We start from the raw sequence: 19,252 nt of genomic DNA, 5'->3' as shown, positions 1-19,252 counted from the left end.
TAAGCAAAGTAACACGCTACACTGTCAACAGGCTAAAGTAAAAAAAATACATAATACAAGCGTATGAACTGACTATAAAAGTAAAAAGTCTTTTTTTTTTTTTTTCCTAAGCTAGTCCTGCTCTGCTGCCTTTTTCATTCTGGCAATTTTAACCAATGGACTCAAACTCTCCACATCATCACTCTCTAATATAAACTTGTCGTGCAACAAATCATCAGCAGTGGCACGCTTATTGAAATCAACTTGTAAACACCACGATAAGAATCTGCGAATATCATAACTCAATGCTTCCGGTTCTTTTAAGGATGGGGTTCCATTGGTAGCAATAAGGTACAATGCACGAAGGGGAGTTTCATTCAAATATGGTGGTTCACCTTCAATCATTTCAATCACCATAATTCCCAATGACCAGATATCAACTTTTGGTCCATACTCTTTTCTAGAAACAACTTCAGGAGCCATCCAGTAAGGTGTTCCCACCATAGTTGTCCTCTTTAAATTAAGCTCATTGATTTGAGCACAGAAACCGAAATCGGTCATTTTAATATTTCCATTGATATCTAACAATATGTTATCTGACTTGATATCACGGTGAATGACACCCTTTGAGTGTAAGAATCTCAACCCTTGTAAAGTTTCACGACAAACAGCTCCAATTTGTCCTTCAGTCATGACACTATGGGTGACAATCTCAGTTAATGAACCACCCTCCATGTACTCCATAATCACCCATAAATCGCCTTTAACCAAGTACGAGTCAATATAATTGACAATATTGGGGTGCTTACTTCCCTTCATAACCAAAATCTCATTAATAATCAACTCTTTCTTTGGTTGTTGTTCAAGATTCATTTGTTTAATTGCAACTGTGCAGTTACCATTTGAAACATCGTGAGCAATGTAAACGCCCCCAGAGGCACCTTGTCCTATCTTGAGCAAATCAACATACAATTCCTTTGGATCCCCTTGAGTACAAATACTTTGAAGCTTGGCAACAATTTGCTGGTTCTTACGTTTCTTTTCTTCCCGTTTCCTTTGTGCTATAAGAGCTGCTTGTTTAGCATCACGTACAGTTCCACCAGAGGATTTCTTCAAAGTATGACCAGAAGCACCACCATGTGGGTCAATATTCAGCACAGAATGATTTCCTTGTTCTTGTCTCTGTTGCTCAAGTTTCCTAGCCTGTTGCTTTTTCTGTATTTCCTCAAGTTCCCTCGCCTTCTGGTCTCTTAATCTCTTCTGCGCCTCTTGGAATTTGCTCTGGTGGTTTTCTTTTGGTGCAGTTGCATCTGCAAGTGCTTGCTGTGGATCACTACGGGGAGCTTGCTGATGCACAGGTGGTAGTGGTGGAGGTGGTGGTGCCCGATGTGTGACAAATTCATTCATTCTTTGCTTTGATGCATTCATGCCATCAAATTGAGCTGTTGGTGCAATCGGTGCCGTACTGGAACCTGAAGTTGCAGGTTTGATTCGATTCGACAAGGATGCAGAGTGAGATTTCGATTTGGGAATGTGTGATGATTGTGAAGGAGGAGGTGGGGGTGGTGGCGCTTGTATGTTGCTAAACTTGTCAACGCCACCATTTGTTTGAGCTCTCAACGATTTAACAGATTTCTGCGACAAAGACTTGTTTTCCAAGTAAGCTGGTGAACTAGTTTGTTTGGGTGGTGATGTACGAGCTTGTCTTGGTGTATAGTCTTGTTTGTGTGACGTGGGCGTTTTATTTACACCTTTAACTGAACCAGGTGTTGACGGTGGCTTTGGTGCTGGCCTACTAGGAATGAATTGAGTTTCTTGATGCATTCTTGGCGTGCTTTGTAGTGGTGTTTGTGATTGAGATCTAGATTGAGTTGGTGAGACTCTACTTAGTTTGGGATTCTCCAAGTCACTTTCAGAAGTCTTGTCAAACGATGACATCGATGCTCTTTGCGAACTTCTTGACTCACTGTTGGGCGTGGCTGGTGGTGTGCTTTCATAATTTTCGGACCCACTTGAATCGCTCTTGTTTTTGTTGACCCTAAACTTTTGGAATGCATAATCATCTGAATGCTCGTTTGAATCTTGATAAAATGCCACTATATCCATCATGGCTTGAGGATGTTGCTCTTGTTCTCTCTTGGTGATACCACTAGCAGCTAGCAACCTCTCCCATTCCACTGGTAATCCTGTGTATGATCCATCATCGTCAACACCTACATGTGCAACATGTTTTGCGTTAAAAGGCGTACTTATTTTCATATTGAGATCTGGCGAAGGAGGAGTTGGTGTTGAGGAGGATTTACTCTTTCCAAACATTGATGAAAACACTCCCCGCATTTTATTCTTTTTCTTTTCGGTTCTTGGTGACTGTTTTGGGTTATTGAGACCAATTGATAAATTAGGCGATGGCATAGTCCCATTTGAAGAGCTTACTAAAGTAGATGTGGTTGATGGATTCAGGTAGGAAGGGAACTTTGTTGAGCTAGGAGGGACAGGTGTAATTGCTGCAGTTTGGTTATGAATTGTGGACAGATTATTGCTGTTATTGTTATTCCTGATAGGTTTAGAAGGTTCCTCTCTGGGAGTTCTGACAACAGTTGATGTGGAAGATACATCTCTGCTCCTCTCTTCTTGCCTTTTCTCATCTTGCTTCTCCATTGATGGAGTTTGGTGATATTGTTGTTGATGTTGAAAACGTAGTGGGTTCATTGGTGGAATATCATCAATGTTTTCATTATCAATTGTTGGAATGCGGTCTAGTTCGTTCTGCAAGTTTGGCGAGTATCCAAGATTGCTTGAGGAGTCGTCTTCATCTGTTTGATTCAAATACTCATTGATATCAATTGCTGGTGGTTGAGTAAAGTGTGCAGGTTTTCCTGGGTCCAATGTTGATTTGTAAGTATGCAGAGGATTATCTACTTGAGGATTGGATGCTTCTGTGGGGCCAGTATCTGCATTTCCATTGTTGAGATGCTCTTCTTCTTCTTCTTCTTCTTCTTCTTTGTCTTCTTCTTCGTGGTGGGCTTTGTAGTAAGAGGCTGTCAGAAAAGCCGAATCATCGGGTGAAACCTCTCTCTCTTGTTTGTCATCCAATTGTTCAGCTTCGTGAGATTGAGTTGGGTTTTGTTCACTGTCTGGTTCTTCGTCAATTCGTGTAGATTCACTCAAGGCAAGATTGGAATTTGTGTCTTTCTGGGCAATGCCATCAAGCCCTGCTGGTCCGATTGAATCCTTGCTTTCACTTTTATTAATGGTCTCACGCAATTGATTGTACTCCTCCTCTTTGTCGCCTTCTCCAGTTAAGGCACTAACGTCAAATGTTCCTGGCACTCGAAGGGGCATACCTTGGGTTTCACTAACCTCTTGCTCGTTTCCTTTATGTTCAGTCATCGGTATGTCATGTTCCTCCTGCGTTGGGTTCTTTAACTCAGTATCATCATCATCATCATCATGCCACTTGCGTGACGTCGTGGTTCCAAAAGCTCATCGTCAATCGGCTCATGGTCTGAAAACTTTGAAAGATTATCCTGCATGGGTGACCCCAAGGAAAAGTTGGGTCCATTGTTGGACAAATCTAGAATGTGTCCTGGTTGTGGTGCAATAGTTTTCTCCTCGGTTTTTGTAGATTTATGATTTCTTTGTGACTGGTCATATGTTGGGTCATTTTCCTCTAGTAGGTCCCCTCTCTTGGGGACATCCCACTCGTTCTGTGCAGGTAGCAGTTGATAATCTGAACTCATTCTTGATTACTGTTTATAGCTGACAGAGGCGAAGGTGTGGGGAACAATTGTGGGTTACTTTTAAAAATAGTGACTAGTTTGGGTAAATTGAATGTTTTTTTTTTTCTGTCTGTCTTAACCAGTACAACGTGTGTTTTGGTTTGTGATGGGTATATCTAGATGCTTTGTGAAGATCTGTTTCGATAGTCAATGGATTGAATGTGTCTTCTTGAATCTAGTATCAATCTGATGTAGATCTATCTCTCTTTTGTTGTTATTTGTTGTTGTTGTTTGTTGTTATTTTGAATTAAAATCTGGTTCTGTTTTTTTTTTTTTTGTCTTTCTTTCTCTCTCTCTGTCTCTCTCTGTCTCTGTTCTTTTAATTTAAGTTCACCACCAAACACAATAAAATTATAAAAAATATAATTAATTAAAAAAAAAAAAACATTCTATTTCAGTATGTACATCATATACAAGCTAAAAAAAAAAAAAGATTAGCAATGCATAACGAGGTCATCTCTTGAAGTAAAAAAACAGCAATTGCCTTCGGAAATAGAATATATCAATATATTCTAGATTAATACTGATAGATTGGGAATGTAATAATCACTTTTAATAAAATTCCTCCTCTTCCTCCTATCAAAAGGGTTTTTTCTTTTTTTTTTTTTTTGCCTGTATCGTGCCACATCCATACACCAATACTTAAGCATTCCAAAAGAGAAATTAAAATATTAAAATATTTTATCGCGCAATACACGACCACATTTAGGTTATTATTGCAGTTACAAAAAGGTTTAAAAGACAAAGATATGTATCTTACCAATGAGTGTACAAAGTGTATAAAAGTATCTAACAACAGGATTGTACAAAACTGAACAATCTAAACTACCTACATAACGACGCTAATGAAAGAACACAAATGGATTGTATGTGTTACATCTGTGAATTTTAAAACTTAATCTCCTACAACAGCAAATCTAGACAACAAAAATTTCTTTTGGTTATGAGACCGGTTAGTATACTTCGCTCAAGTCGATAGATAGGGGAATGGCTCTATAAATTACTGTTGCAGATTTTGTCACTTCCAATGGCAATATGCGTCTACTACTTATCATCATACACAAAGATATTCCAACATAATTCCGTTGATTGTCGCGTCACTTCCGGCCTTTGAACACGTTGTCTCATTATTAACAAATAATCTATTAATGTCATTTTATCAAAAGTTCTATAATTATACAATTCTCTAAAGTCACCTCAGTCACCTCTTCTTCATCCCTTTTACTTCAAAATTCCCCACCCCTTCTTCAAATAAATACCCACTTCGAACTAAATGCTCCTTAACATATCGTCTTATTATACTGACTCCTCCCACAGAATGAATACCTTTTCCTGTGATAATTAACAAACTATCAACAAAAGTGGCTGATGAACCATACAGGTTTAGTTTCCCATGCTCAATACGGTGATCAATCTCCTCTTGCCACCATGCAGTAAGCACCTTCTTTGTCAATGAAAGTGCTTCCAATGCTGTCTTGCCATGTAAATCAACCTTTGAGTCAGAAACATATTGACTAATTTCTTCTGAATTTGCAAAGTATTGAGGTTGCAGCGAAGATGATGATCGCCTTCTTTTACTAGAATACTTTTCAAAATTTTTAGCCAAGTCTGCAGAAGGATATTGTTTTCTAGATTTCTTCTTTGTATCAGTACTCAAACTAAACTCAATTGTAGGTAATTGCTCCACAGGTCGATTCGACAACACTTCAATGGCAAATTGCAATACTTTATCAAAATCACCTTCAAAAAACTCAAGTGCATTGATTAATACAGACTCTTCCAACATCTGCAATTGCTCATTTACAAGATACATATGTTGAAGCTCTAAACTCTCACCTCGATTGGGTTTGTACTTGTACGTGGATGGTGTTAGACGATATTCTTTCTTTACTTTTGTAGGGTTCTTGTAACCACCTCGTTGCACACGCCCACCAACATTCCTTATAGTCACTTCTTCACGTATTTTTGGTCGACAATTGACAACTATACTTTTCAAAGTCTCACTATAATCTTGTAGGCACTTGCGGATATGAAAGTTGATTTCCTCATCTTCAAGAACACGTTTAGTTGGGTCTGCCTCAACACCACTGCCATCATCAACGTTTAGAAACTCTTTAATCCGTCTCAGCAAGTCAGTATTATTCCTCCATGCATTTCCTTGAGGCTTCTCATTGTTTACTTCAATTGAACTTGGATTGAGTAAATCCATCGATGCAGCATCCATATCACCTTTATTCTTAACAAGAGCTTGCTCAATCAATTGGGGGTTAATATCAGGAAATATTTCTTGCAATTGACACGTTTCTACAATGTATTTTGACAGTCGAAGCTTTGCTTCCACTTTGGGTGGCTTCTGATACCATGTCAACCCCAGCTCTTTTGCACTCTCCAATCCACTTGGTTCACAAGTATCTTCTTCTTCAAACTCACCTTCTTCCATATCAATCAACTCCTTTTGCTCACATTCAATAAACAACTCCTCCGTTAGTTGATCAACATCATCACAAAGTTTCAATCGTATTTTCAAATCAGTTTTGGAGAATTGGGGGAAAATATCCGACAATTGGTCCACTAATTTAATGAAATTGGGATCTGAATCAGTCTCGTCAGAAAAGAATTGAGCGTATTCTTGCTCAATAGTGAGATTTCGATCTTCAGTTGAATTGTATCTTGTAGTGGATGATGTAGTTTGTGATGAGGTGGTTGAGGTGGCCGTTGATTGGGTAGACACTATTGATGCTTGTGACAGGGCACTCATGGTAGCTGCATTATTCAGGGAGGCGCTAGCATCGACACTTCCCTTACCCTTCAACCTCACCCCTGAATTGTTTCTCTCTTTTGCCGAATCTCCTGTTGACAAGCTCGTGTTTGCAAGTTTCTCATTCAAACAATCCATGACTGTTGTTCCTAAAAGCAGATTCAGTAAACGTTATATGTTCATTCAATGAGATGGTAGACGCAGTGGTTCCCAGTGCTAAGGTAAAGGCAGTATATTCATGTGATGTGAACTGAGAAATGGGTTATTCTTTTGATGTAAAAAAGGTTAAAATGAGAAAAACACAAAATCAGTTGACATCAAGGCAAGGCACATGGGGCGGTCTATGGGAGAGGGGACCACTCCTTATATTTACATAAACTACATCCTACACACTTACCCAAACCCTGCCCATTCAATTGAAAAACACATCGGCTCATTATCCTCTTCAAACAACCTCTCCAAAAACTCATCATTAACAGAAACGTCTCCACCACTATCATCACCTTCCTTCTCCTCCTTCAACTCCATCAAGATTAAATTCTTCTTCACACTAGTAGCCAACCTCCCACCAACAATAATATCATACATATCAACCACATCAAACTTCACCATTGAATAAGAATGGTAACGTAATGGATCTCCAGGATACGTAACCAAATCGCCACCGAATTTCAATCCTGGGTTAATGTAGAACCCACGGTTTTGTAAGTACTTGTAATACTTGTAATGATAGATGAACTGAGATAGACTTTGGCCATCACAGTCTTTAAAATAGGTAGATAAATAGGACTTGATTGAAATTTGAAACGATTGAGCTAGGTTTGCATCATGTTGAGATTCAGAATTCTTGACCACCATGATATTATTCTCTGTCAAATTATCATTCTTTACTTCACCTTGTACTTTCTGCTCTAGTTTCTTCAATTTCGCATTGCGATAACTTAATTGATCAATCAATATCGCATATCGGTATTGAACCAACCATAAAACTTCATAAATGTTCAATTTCAACGGCACCGATAAAAAGATATTCTGTTGAGGGTACTGCTGTAATGTACCAATTAGTATACCCAATATGTGATACTTGTTACGTAGTTGTTTGATATCATCAAGATTGAATACAAGAACTTCAGGATTGGATAGTGGGTCTATGACTGGTAAATGAATGGGATGAGCTGGTGGTGATTGATATGGTGATTGCTCTGATGGGACAGGTGGTTGTGCTTGGTTCGTCATTGGTAGATTCTGTGCTGTTATATCATCTTGCATTGTCTTGGTGTAAGGAAACATCACTTTTTTCCGAAGATGACTTCACTCGGTCTTATTTCTCCGAGCACGTGAAGAATGAATTATAGTGGGATTTCTTCATCGATACACGACCAATACCGCACTTGCATTCTTGAAAAATTTTAGCAATTGAAGTGAAAATTTGCAATTGTCATTCCGATAAGTTAACCGTTATTTGGGAATTCGGCTGCATTGTCTGATCGGTAATAAGTTACTCGATTATTGTGAAACGCTGTGAGATAACCTATACTCACCCGACTAGATTAGCTACAGCTCATTATTGGAAACAATCAAAAACAACAACCAGAAAACTTTTGATTTGTTTCAAGTGGTGAGGAAAGCTCGTGGTCATCGAACTGATATCTGTGAAGTCGTTTTGACTCTCACAGATAAAAGCTCGGAATGATCATCTAGTCAGAAAATCAATTTTTGATCTTGAGGGTAATAATGCGTTTAAATTGTAGCTTCTAAAGGATTGAAAACAAATTGTATTTGGCCTGTGGTGCGTTTAGTGTGTCAGCAAGGTGATAAAATAAACGATTCTGCGATGCCGTTTAATTCTGGTGTGTACGGAGGGATAGAGTCACTGTGATTCCAAAACATGGATTCTACCAACTTTTCACGATGATGTGTCTTGCGATTGTGCTTGTCACCTTTCGCGTCATAAATGATTCGTGAATTTTGGCTTTACTTTATTAATATACGAGTTTAAATGTTGTATGTAAAATAGGGCAATCGCTCAAACTGTAGAAACTATAAACTCTGTGATTGAATGACGTTGGTCTCATTTTTATACGCAGGATGGTCTCAATTCGAGTCAATCTACGAGATTTATGTTGTAACTCGCTTTAAGTTAATTCTATTGAGTCTCTATACAACCTAGATCAGTTTATACCCTATACATAGTATCCTTGTAGATGCTAAATCTCTATTAACGATATCAAGCTTACATCTTCCTTCAATGGCATAACCAGCCTCTGTATCTCCCATACACATTCACAACTTTGAACTCGTAATACACAACATTTCCTGCACAATAGTTGCCACATGTCTATTATCCTCAGTATACATGTCAGCCTTAATCAAAGATCGATCATTGGCAATCCATTTCACACTAGCAACATACAGAAACCACTGATCGATATCAAAATCATCTTCATGGAAATAGACATTATGATCTAATGAAGCTTCAAAACTGGGGACAACTTTGATGCCAACATGTGGGAAAACACGTTCAGTTTGTGTCCAATCGGATAACATTGCAAGACCAGCAAACTTGTACTCCGTAGTGACATTTTGCAATTCTTCATGCCAATCTGGGTCATCTTTGACTCCCCATCTTATTTGGAAAGCAAAACGGTGTTTCTCCTTTTGATGTTTGAAGGATCTATGGTAGTTGCTTAATGGTGGAAATGGGTTGTGCACCGGATTTTTGAAATCCCGAGTAAATGCAGTCTTACCCGGTGACGGATAGTATTCCATTTGAGTGCTATTCTTGTGACCCAGTTTCGAAGTTGAGTTCTTTGTAGTTAAAGAAACCATTGCCGAAAAGACCACAACCTTGTTCTGCAAACCAAGAATTCTCCTCGTAGCAAACGATTTGCCATTGGACATATGTTCAACTTTCCAAACAAGAGCACTTTCTTCATTGACGGCTTTAACGAAATGCGAATGAATTGAATTGGGAGTGTATCCGGGCGCTGATCTCATGGCAACGACGACACATTGTGCTACTATGTTTCCTCCAAATACCCCTCTTATTTCTTTGGAAGGTTTCCTCAATGGATTAACTCCATGGAACGTCTGCTTGTCTATCTCAATCACATCAAATATATCCTTTGCATTCACTGGTTGTATAACTTTCTTTGACTTACTTGATGACATGGTCGTTTCCAGTGTGTATTTCAAGTTTTTCTTGCAGATCCGGCCACTGCGCAGTTTTATTGGGGGCTTACATTTGAGATTAAGTGTGGGGGGGGGAGCGGATTTTGTTTGCGGATTTAAAACCGAGATAGCAACTAAAACCTTAAAATGTCATCACCGCTACATTTATTGCGATAGATCAAGTAAAGCCCTCTACACATGCTCAGAGACATTCACATCCTTTGAATCGTATTACCTAAAGTTATATACTACCATCATCCATTGGTGGTGGCTTCTTCCTAACCGTTTTCGACCGATTAGGGGAGTTGGGTTGCGATAAAGCGACAGTAGGTTCAGCAGATAACAACATATTCATATCATCATTCTTGTTATCGCCACCACCAAACAACGATCCAGGATCTTGCAAGTCATGATTTTCATTTGCAAAAGTACCAGTTTTACCTATTGGATCAAAATCGGGTGAGTTGGGCATATTTTGCAACGTCTGGGCAAATGCAGGCGATGATGCCAATTGAGCAGCAGTAACTCCACTGTTTGATCTAAAGGTTCTCTTGGGAGTAGCTGATCCACTATGATCTCCCCCAGCAGTATGTGGAACCAAAGGCGGTTCATTTATATACTCAGGACGAGCAAAATTGAATGAGGGTGACCGAATTCTTGTGGGGGAGGAAAACACATTCGTAGGTGGGGAGAGCATTGACTGTGCTGTAGCTGGTTCATTAGAAGTAATAGATACTGTGTCATTTGAAACTGTACTGGCACCTGTAGCTCCATTGTGCCCGTTTGTTGTGCTTTTATCTTTACTTAATGATGACATACAGGGTGATTTACGTGGTCTCCTATTGGTAATCATTTCTGGTGGATGATAAGTTTCAGTAGACGTTGATGCCGCTACGGGAGATGATTGCAGTGATGGTGGTAGCTTCGTTGATGCTGTATCATTAGACGAGTTGTTCTTATCATCTTTGAAATACCACTTACCTATTCGTTTAAGTAACCCATTATTAGCATCAGCCGTGGTGGTATTACCCCTATTCAACCCTCTTGTGTTGTTTCCCGTAGAAGGAAACTCATCCAACAGAGGTGAATTAGACTTGTTCTTTATTTTCTTCGTAAAATCATTAATCGTGGACCCCATTCTCCGCAAAGATTTCTTTGAACTTGATCTGAAATCGGATTCAGATAATTGAATCGATGCATCATCAATTGTATTGCTTTCAGAAGTAAAATCACCATGAGAGACAGGTTCATCGCTACCCAGCAGCAGCTCCTTCTCCTCTTGTCCATCATGCTTCCAAATACCACCACGATACAATTCATGTTCAGTTTTGTAAAATTCAATATCATCCCAAAATGGCATAACCAAACTTTCCTTTATTGCCTCTTTGAATTTCTTTTCAATTGAACTAGTGATGAATGAATAACTCAACGATTTTGAGCTCAATATTGGATCAATTTGTAAATTCAAAGTAGGTTCAACTTCATAACAATACCAAAACCGATTACTTGGTGGTGGTTTCAATTTGATCAACATTGGTCCTTCAAGGTTAACCAAAGTAATTTTGAGCACTAAATCAACCTCTCGAGTTGTAAATTTAGTTCCAAATGTAAGATCTAATTTAGTGGCTATTGTCACTGATAATCCACCATTGTATGATACATGAGCACCAATAACTAAAGTACCATCAGGATTAATCTCTTTTAAGTTAGGATATGTGAAAAACGGAGCTGAATGGCCAGGTTGAATATCAGTTATCTGAAATTCATCAAAGAAGCCCGGTTTTTTAATCTTGTCCAATTTCTTGCTTAGTTTGGTATAAATGTAAGTTTCGAAAAATTTAGTATCTTTAATTGCCAAAAACCATCTTCCAATTAAAGCATTCATCCATTTGGTTTGCAAATGTCCTTCGGAACTATACAATGCTTGGATTAAATTGATCATTTCCTTAGTGGAGAAGTGCAATGTTTGAGCATGTTTCTGGGGACTCAAACTGGCAGGAATTGATGTAGTTGTATTTGAAGACTCCAACTTGGTGCCTCTAATCAAAGCAAAATACCAATCTTCTTTATCACTGTTGGTGTCGCAATAAATGAAGAAGCTTCCACTAGGAGCTTGGTTGGATTGATGATTCAAATTTGATAATTTATTCACATTGATCAATGCAATGGCAGTGTATTTGGTAAACAACAGTGGTTCAGGCAAGTTTCGAGGCCATATACTGACAAAGTAATTACCTAAGACAATAACATGCTTGACATCCTTAATTGTTTGATCCTTGTAGAGGAATAGGTTGCCATGTTTTAGCACAGCAAAGTACCTATGTTTCTTTAAAGATTGCCTTACTTGTCCTGGTGGTTGGTGGGTAGAAGTAGTTGGAGGTGGTGGTTGAAGCAGTGGCTGAGTGGTGGTGGTGGTAGTAGTAGCAGTATGTTGAGAGCTGATGGAACCTGCATCAGATAAAGACACGTCATCCCTTGCATCATTGGCATCTTGCTGAGTTTCCTCAGCTAATGGATCCTGCTTCCTTCTCTGTTGTTGTTGCTGCTGTTGTTCCCTGTTGACCAACTTGTATAATGACGATATAGCTGATTTATTATCTGGGGACTCGGTAATAGATGTAGTATTGCGATTGATTTCATCAGTGCTTTCAATGTATTCATTAGTGACAAATAGCCACCCATTTTTAAAACTTTCCAACCCTGATTGATGTTTTTCTTCAATTTCTCCTGCCTTGATAGGGGTTGAATCACTTAGCTCCTCAGATTCGGAAACATCACGTAGCACATATTTGAAGATAAATGCAATTAGCAAAAAAGGGCTAACAAACCCAAGAGCGAATATGAATAGGAATGATATTAGCCCCATGGATGAATCAAAAGGTAGTTTTATGAGATGAAAAGAAGTTTGGGTGGTTTTGCAAAATGGATTGCTATTTCGCAGATCAAGCAATTGACGTGTTTTGTTGCCGAAGAAAAAGAAAGAATTGTCGCGTCAATTTATAATTGTGTCGCGGGAGGACAATTTGCGTCATTTATTGCAGCCGAAGGAATAATATCACCTACGTTGGTTTTAGCGGCAAAGCGTGCAGGAAAGGGGAGGGGGGTTAAAGCTCTATGAAGGGTGTAAGGCCAGTCGCACAAAGATGGGTGCTGTGGGTATATCTTAATGTGACAGAACTCTTTAGGGTCACATTAAGCACGGTTTAAAATGAAATACATAGATGCGAAAAGCTAGGCGTAAAGTGGTTGAAAAATATCAGAAAAGAGAAAGCTTTCTTGGGGGAAGGATTTTCACCGCAAAGCATTAAAGGAACCGGTCCAGATACTCGGGTGAAAACGTAGAGATTGTTTTCCGAAATAACGACAGGATTGTGCATTGTACGACAAAAACACCGTTGCAACGGTTCTTTTTCTGCCTCCTTTGTGTTTATTCACAAAGATAGCACTGAATTGTACGGAAAGGGTAAAACAAATAAAACAGCAGAAGCAGAAACAAAAACAAAATGCCGCCACTGTGTTTGGATTGAGTTCCAAAGTGCCTATTGTTTCCCAAAACTTTTCGCGTACAAAATACTAGAATATCGGGCCCGCCTGTTGAAAGAAAAATTTTCTTTTTTTAATTTTAATGTATAACTAGGACGAAAGATAAAGGGGTGTTTCCGTTACAATAGACTTTTGGCAATATAATAATTGGTCCAACGAAAATATAATATAATAAAAACAGCAAAAAGTCCCTTCTAAAGCCCTTAGTGTCACACGAAACACCAAAAAAGGGAAAAAAAAAGAAAGAAAAAAAAACTATCTTGCAAACTGTTTGTAAAAAATTTTTTTGTTTTTAATTTTAACGCCTAGTACATACTACATATACGGGAAAGGTCACAAAGGCACATACTGAGACCAAAAATATATTGTCAAAAGTGTAATGTGTTCAATTACAATTGCAAACAATATCACTGGCTCTAGAAGAGTGATTTTATAAAAATTAAGCTTTCCTTTAGAAAACAACACAATAACCAAAAAAAAAAAAAAAACAGTTGTTTTATTAAAAAAATGCCTAAAGATTTTCAATTCTGTGCTACCCCCTTGGTTTTTGCACTCCCCGGTAATACATCGAGTCTTTGTACCTTTGCCACACAAAAGAGATGGTCTTAGACAACCTGTTACTTAATTCGTTTGTTTATACGAATAGAGAGGCAAAGAGATGCTATGCTGGTAATACACAAAGTAATCTTTTAAAGGCTTTTTCTCTTTTTTCTATGTGGCATTTATTGCAATTTTTGGAAAATCAAACTCGGGACCGAAAATTATATAGAAATAGAAATATTGTAAGACACTTCCGTACTTACAATCATTCTGCTTGTTATTTTGATTATTAATAGACCCTACTCATAGGATCATCGAAGGGTTATATGCTACTATTGGTTGAATAGTGGGGAAGGTAAGACCGTTGTACAATTAAATGCATTTGCAAAAACAGTGTCTCACATTAAGACCAGAGCGTTGTCCTTTTTGCTTTGTTACAAATAACACAAGACGTTTTCGGGAAAACAAAACAAGAAGAAGAGCATCAAAAGTTGGTACAAATGTCAAAATGGCAAAATATCAAAATATCAAAATGGCAAATGGCAAAATGGCATTTTTTTTTTTTTGTTTAACAGTTGTGTCGTGTGAGTTTAATTTAAGCCAATTAGATGCAATGAGTATGTAATAAATAAAAAAAATACTAGGCATATGCGTAATAATCCGCCTGTTTCTTTGTGAAGTGAAAAATTTTCACCGTTTAGTTGAACAAAAGGGTAACAAAACTATACTTAGATTAGAAATAAAAAAAAAAAAATTTTCAGTAACACATAAACACATAAAGGGACGATGGCAAAACGCCGCCGCCGCTGCTAGTGAGACACATTTTGTATATACTAGAAGCCAGAACAAATGAGACAAAAAGGGGGGGTGCACAGTAGTAAAGTGTAAGGGAAAATACACAAAAGAATGCTATAGTCAGTTTGTTGTTGTTAGCTTGAAGAGATTGTGTTACTCTTACTTTACTACTAGTAATAAGTAAGTAAATAAATAAACAAAGTATTATATTAAAACCAAGATATTATATATTATACATGATACTAAAAAAATAAACAAAAGAATTAAACGATAGCGAATGGAAAACTTTTTTTAAATAATCAACAAATAACAAATACTAAGATAGGTAATCCTCATATAAAAGTGAATGATTCTTCTCCTTTATGTCTCTTATATCCGGTCTGTCCTAATTTTGTCTCTCTTCCCCTATGCAAACTTAATAAAGAAAAAAAGAAATTTTGCATTTCCTTTGAGTGAAAAACAATGCACAGAGTGAAAAATTTTTCACTCACTCTTTTTTGTGTAACAGAAAAAAATTTCTTTTTCTCCGAGTAAACCTTCCCCAAATTTATGGCAACAATAACAGGTAGTACACCCCCCGGAAAATTCACTTTTCTGTTGTCTCCTTTAAAGGTAGAAGTCATTAATCATAAAGTTACCAGTAGACACCATTTCACTAGTGGCAGTGTATAAACTATGTTGTTTCAATGCACTAGATACATCTCCATCTCCACCATTAATAAAACTGAACCCATTTTGACATCCATTGTTGTAGTTGTTGTTGTTGTTGTTACGCAAGCGCCAATAGTTGAAATTGATTTTAGGCTTCAATTGCCAATTGAATGATGACGCAGTAGGAGTTGTAGAAGTAGTAGTGTTTTTCTCTTCACCACTGTACAAGGATGATGTAGTAGTAGTTGGAGATGAGATTGGGGAAACAGTTTGTGAATGAGGATCTTCTTCATCTTCTTCTTCTTCATTAAGAGACATAAGACTGGTTAGTGAAGTGTTTGAAGAATCAGAACCTGCGGTTGGAAATACACTTTTTGGTGATTGGCCACCTCCTTCTTCTCCTTCTTCTTCTTCATCGCCATAAGTGAGGTAATCTTCAACCGAATACTCCTTCTTTGATGAACCAAAATTGACAGACTTGAAAAATGGTACTGATTGGGAAGTTGATGTTGCATTGTTATTGGAACTTTGTGTGTAGAACTGTTGTTGTTGTTGTTGTTGTTGTTGTGAGTGTGGCTGTGGCTGTGGTTGTTGTAAATCTTCAACTCTTTTGTTATTCAACAATGCAAATGAATCCTTGTATTGGTTTTGAAGTTTGTTTCTATAATATCTCCTAATATTATCATTTAATATTTCAGTAAAGTTAACCGATGCAATTCCCAATGGCTCTTCTTCAACTGCCTCCTCTTCCTCTCCTTCTTCTTCTTCTTCTTCCTCTTCGTCACTAGTAAGTTCATATGCATAATGTGGATGTGGATGTTGATGTTGTTGTTGTTGTGACAATTGAGTTTGCTGTAGTTGTGGTGATGGTGTACTTTGTTCTTGTTCCTCTGATGATTCTATATCCAGCAAGAAATCATTATTGGTATTTGTTAAAGAAAGTAGTTTTTCAACTGGGTCTATTTTATCTTTATTATGCAATGCTTCTTCTTCTTCAATATAAGATCTTTTTCTTCTCTTTGTAGTGGGTAACTCCTGTTGTGTATGTGGGTTATTATGGTAATCATTATTATTGTATTCTCCTAATCTTTTGTTTCTGTTGTTGTTGTTATTATTGTTACTAGTGGGTACTAAAAAGGAACAATTGTTAGTTGTTGAAGCTTTAGTAGTTAAGGATCTGATACGATTAGACTTACGGATTGGTTGTTGTTGTTTTTGAGTAGTAGTCATTGAGTAAAAAGGAATGTGTGTATAGAAAGAATTGTTTCTGTTTAGTTCTGTTTGGAAATATGGGGGTGAAAAATTTTTTAATATAAATAAATCGTCTAATAAAAAAAAAAATGTATAATATAATGATAGTCTTCTATCTCTCTGTCTCTGCTGTTTTGAGTATGAGTATAATAATGAAATGAACTATGGTAGTAATAAAGTAATAACCAGTATTGCTTAATAGACTAAAGAAAGAAAGAAAGAAGAAAAAGAATAAGGAGAAACTGAAAAACAGGAAATTTAAATAGATATATATATAGTATATATGCTTATGCTTATGCTTATACTTTGTACTTCTGTGTAATAAGAAATTTCTAAGACATTGGAAGAAGAATATAAAAGAATATAAAAAAATAAAATAAAATAAAAATATAAAAAATAATGAAATATAAAAAATAAAAATTTTAAATTTCTTTTTTTGTGGTTTATAGTTTGTGTAAATAGCAACTTAATCACACACAAAAGAAACTACACTCTATACATATACGTACTCATTGTGTCATAATTAAAACTAAACATAATAATATATATTTGAGTACTTGTACACTACCATAAATATAATACCACCAAATCATAATAAACATAAACATAATACACCTAATAGACATAGAGACCAAACTATTCTATACTATACTATACTACACAAACTAGTAATAGTATTACCCTATTACACTAGGTTCTTCTTCTTTTTCTCTTTTTAAAAGATCAACTCTATGCTATATTATCATTACATATACATATAATATAATATAATAAACCACCTGATTCCCTCATAGCAAACAATCACTTTGATCTATCTGTTTCTCTTTCTCTTTTTCTCTCCCTTTCCTTAGGATCAAAGGATATCAAAAAGGAGGTGTATGTATATGTATATACATTGCTTTGGAAAAGGGGTGTAGTATACCATTCTTTAGTTTGTTGTTTTTGATTGTAAATTATTATAATATTTCTCCTGTTTTTTGTTTCTCTTTCCATCAATTTCCATGCAAAATTTACTAAATCATTCATCAATCATCCACCCAATTAATTTATTCAACTTATTCTTCTTCTCCTCACACTTTATTCCACAATTACAAAAGAAGTATTTTTACTCAGAATCTCATTTGCGGAGTCTGATATAGAAAATACGAGAATCACAAGTTTGATAGACAGTAGCTTCTAATTACCTTCTTACCCGTTCTTTTTTTTCTCACGTGCGCAAAATATATCAATACTACACACACACACTCTCTCTCTCTCTCCCTCTCTCTGTCTTCTTCTTCTTACGCCTTTCTTTACTTAGTCAGTTATCGTACCACATGATTTACTTTACCCATGTGGGTTCGATTTAGTAACAGTTTTTTTTTAAAAAAAAAGTAAAGAATAAACGAGAGAAGAAACAATAGAAAATTGTCTTGAAACAACAACAACAACAACAACAAGAGAGCAAAATAAACAAACTGCTCTATGTATCGCCAAAAATCTTCAAACATCATATCCACCACCACCCTTTGTTGTTACTCTTTGCTATTGGCTCCTATTTCTCTAATGCTCGGTAGTCCTTTCCATTAGTTTACCAGTCAATACGTGTCTATATGTAAAATCTATAATCTTTTAAAAGTTAGCTGTTGCTGCATCATTATTTCCGGACTTTTTTTTTCTACATGTCTACTAGATTTTAGTCATTGTAAGAGAAACAAACTCTAATAAAAATCAATGTTGCTATTCACATGTATGTTTTCTATTGTTTTGTTTCTATTACACCATGATAAACACAACACAGATATGCATATATAAGGTTACGAAATGTAAAAAGAACATTTCAACAACAACAACAACAACAAACAAACAAACAAATGTGTGCGTGGGTATTTTGTCTCCACAAAACAATAAGGAACAATTTATATTTCACTACACTACAACTTCATTCGTTCTTTCTTCTGTACTACTTTTGTGTTTAACTCATGATACATATATACATATACATATACACATATTCATACAAATTGGGCAAAAAAAAAAACGTTTTTTTTAATTAGAACTTCTCCTTCATTCTTTCCCTTATCAACGTATTGAAGAAACATGTAATACTTCTCGTAAATTCTAATTGCTTTTTACAAACTGTATAGATTACGTCATTCACTTAATAACCTATTGCTTAAACCTCCTTTTAAAGGAAATGTACAGTAACTCAATTATCGTTTTAAACTCCTTTCTACCAATTTAAACCTTTTTCGCAATTGATCTTCAACGCAAAAAGTTTAATCAGTATGTAAAACTACTGCGAAATGAAAATACAGGTACATTAATTAGAAAAGTGAGGGGAACGAGGGATGTTACATTTTTTTTTTTTTGAATATCTTGACTTTAGAAAAGGGATATAACTGTTTCTCCACTTCATACTAGTTTTGCTCGTAAGTGCAAATTCTTGCTATCTCTCTCTCTCGCTCCATTCTCCTCTTTTTTTCAAATCCTTTTCCACTATTGTTTTCAATACAAGGCGTTAAACTACATTTTGGAAAATTTTGAAATTTCAAAAGCAATGTGGTACTTTGTAAGCCTTTTTCTTTTCCATGCAGTGGAAACATTGAAACAGTGAGTGCACACTTACATTACAGTTTTTTTTTGTATTTGGTTTTCTTATCTTGACATAAAATTGCTATATGGTTATGAGTTATGCAATACCCTGCCCACCTTGTACTCCCCCTCCCATGTGGGTGTTAGCTAAGCAAAAAAAGAGAAATAAATTCCAGTTTATTGTCTCTTGTCAATTCCATGGAAGAAATAA

General features: G+C 36.5%; 7 protein-coding genes across 7 annotated transcripts; all 7 read right to left on the bottom strand. All coding sequences in view use genetic code 12, as the record gives it.

Annotated features, from left to right (window-relative positions):
• Positions 1–111: 111 nt before the first annotated feature.
• CST20 (mitogen-activated protein kinase kinase kinase kinase) lies at positions 112–3,369 on the bottom strand (the record flags this gene model as incomplete). Its single annotated transcript, XM_067690942.1, has 1 exon — positions 112–3,369. One exon carries the CDS (start codon positions 3,367–3,369, stop codon positions 112–114), a length of 3,258 nt encoding a protein of 1,085 aa, XP_067549356.1.
• Positions 3,370–3,401: 32 nt separating this feature from the next.
• Positions 3,402–3,719, bottom strand: I9W82_002119 (STE20; the record flags this gene model as incomplete). Its single annotated transcript, XM_067690940.1, has 1 exon — positions 3,402–3,719. The coding sequence occupies one exon, from the start codon at positions 3,717–3,719 to the stop codon at positions 3,402–3,404; it is 318 nt and encodes a 105-aa protein (XP_067549355.1).
• Positions 3,720–4,959: 1,240 nt separating this feature from the next.
• On the bottom strand, positions 4,960–6,654 carry I9W82_002118 (uncharacterized protein; the record flags this gene model as incomplete). The annotated part of the gene is made up of 1 exon (XM_067690939.1): positions 4,960–6,654. The coding sequence occupies one exon, from the start codon at positions 6,652–6,654 to the stop codon at positions 4,960–4,962; it is 1,695 nt and encodes a 564-aa protein (XP_067549354.1).
• Positions 6,655–6,909: 255 nt separating this feature from the next.
• On the bottom strand, positions 6,910–7,785 carry I9W82_002117 (tRNA splicing endonuclease subunit; the record flags this gene model as incomplete). The annotated part of the gene is made up of 1 exon (XM_067690938.1): positions 6,910–7,785. One exon carries the CDS (start codon positions 7,783–7,785, stop codon positions 6,910–6,912), a length of 876 nt encoding a protein of 291 aa, XP_067549353.1.
• A 1,014-nt stretch (positions 7,786–8,799) lies between these two features.
• On the bottom strand, positions 8,800–9,687 carry I9W82_002116 (uncharacterized protein; the record flags this gene model as incomplete). Its single annotated transcript, XM_067690937.1, has 1 exon — positions 8,800–9,687. The coding sequence occupies one exon, from the start codon at positions 9,685–9,687 to the stop codon at positions 8,800–8,802; it is 888 nt and encodes a 295-aa protein (XP_067549352.1).
• A 241-nt stretch (positions 9,688–9,928) lies between these two features.
• On the bottom strand, positions 9,929–12,553 carry I9W82_002115 (uncharacterized protein; the record flags this gene model as incomplete). The annotated part of the gene is made up of 1 exon (XM_067690936.1): positions 9,929–12,553. The coding sequence occupies one exon, from the start codon at positions 12,551–12,553 to the stop codon at positions 9,929–9,931; it is 2,625 nt and encodes an 874-aa protein (XP_067549351.1).
• Positions 12,554–15,171: 2,618 nt separating this feature from the next.
• On the bottom strand, positions 15,172–16,446 carry I9W82_002114 (uncharacterized protein; the record flags this gene model as incomplete). The annotated part of the gene is made up of 1 exon (XM_067690935.1): positions 15,172–16,446. The coding sequence occupies one exon, from the start codon at positions 16,444–16,446 to the stop codon at positions 15,172–15,174; it is 1,275 nt and encodes a 424-aa protein (XP_067549350.1).
• Positions 16,447–19,252: the final 2,806 nt, after the last annotated feature.

Source organism: Candida metapsilosis (assembly GCF_017655625.1).
Source record: "Candida metapsilosis strain BP57 chromosome Unknown scaffold2, whole genome shotgun sequence".
In the NCBI taxonomy this organism is placed as follows: Eukaryota; Fungi; Ascomycota; class Pichiomycetes; order Serinales; family Debaryomycetaceae; genus Lodderomyces; species Lodderomyces metapsilosis.
This window is presented reverse-complemented; position numbering and strand designations above follow the sequence as displayed.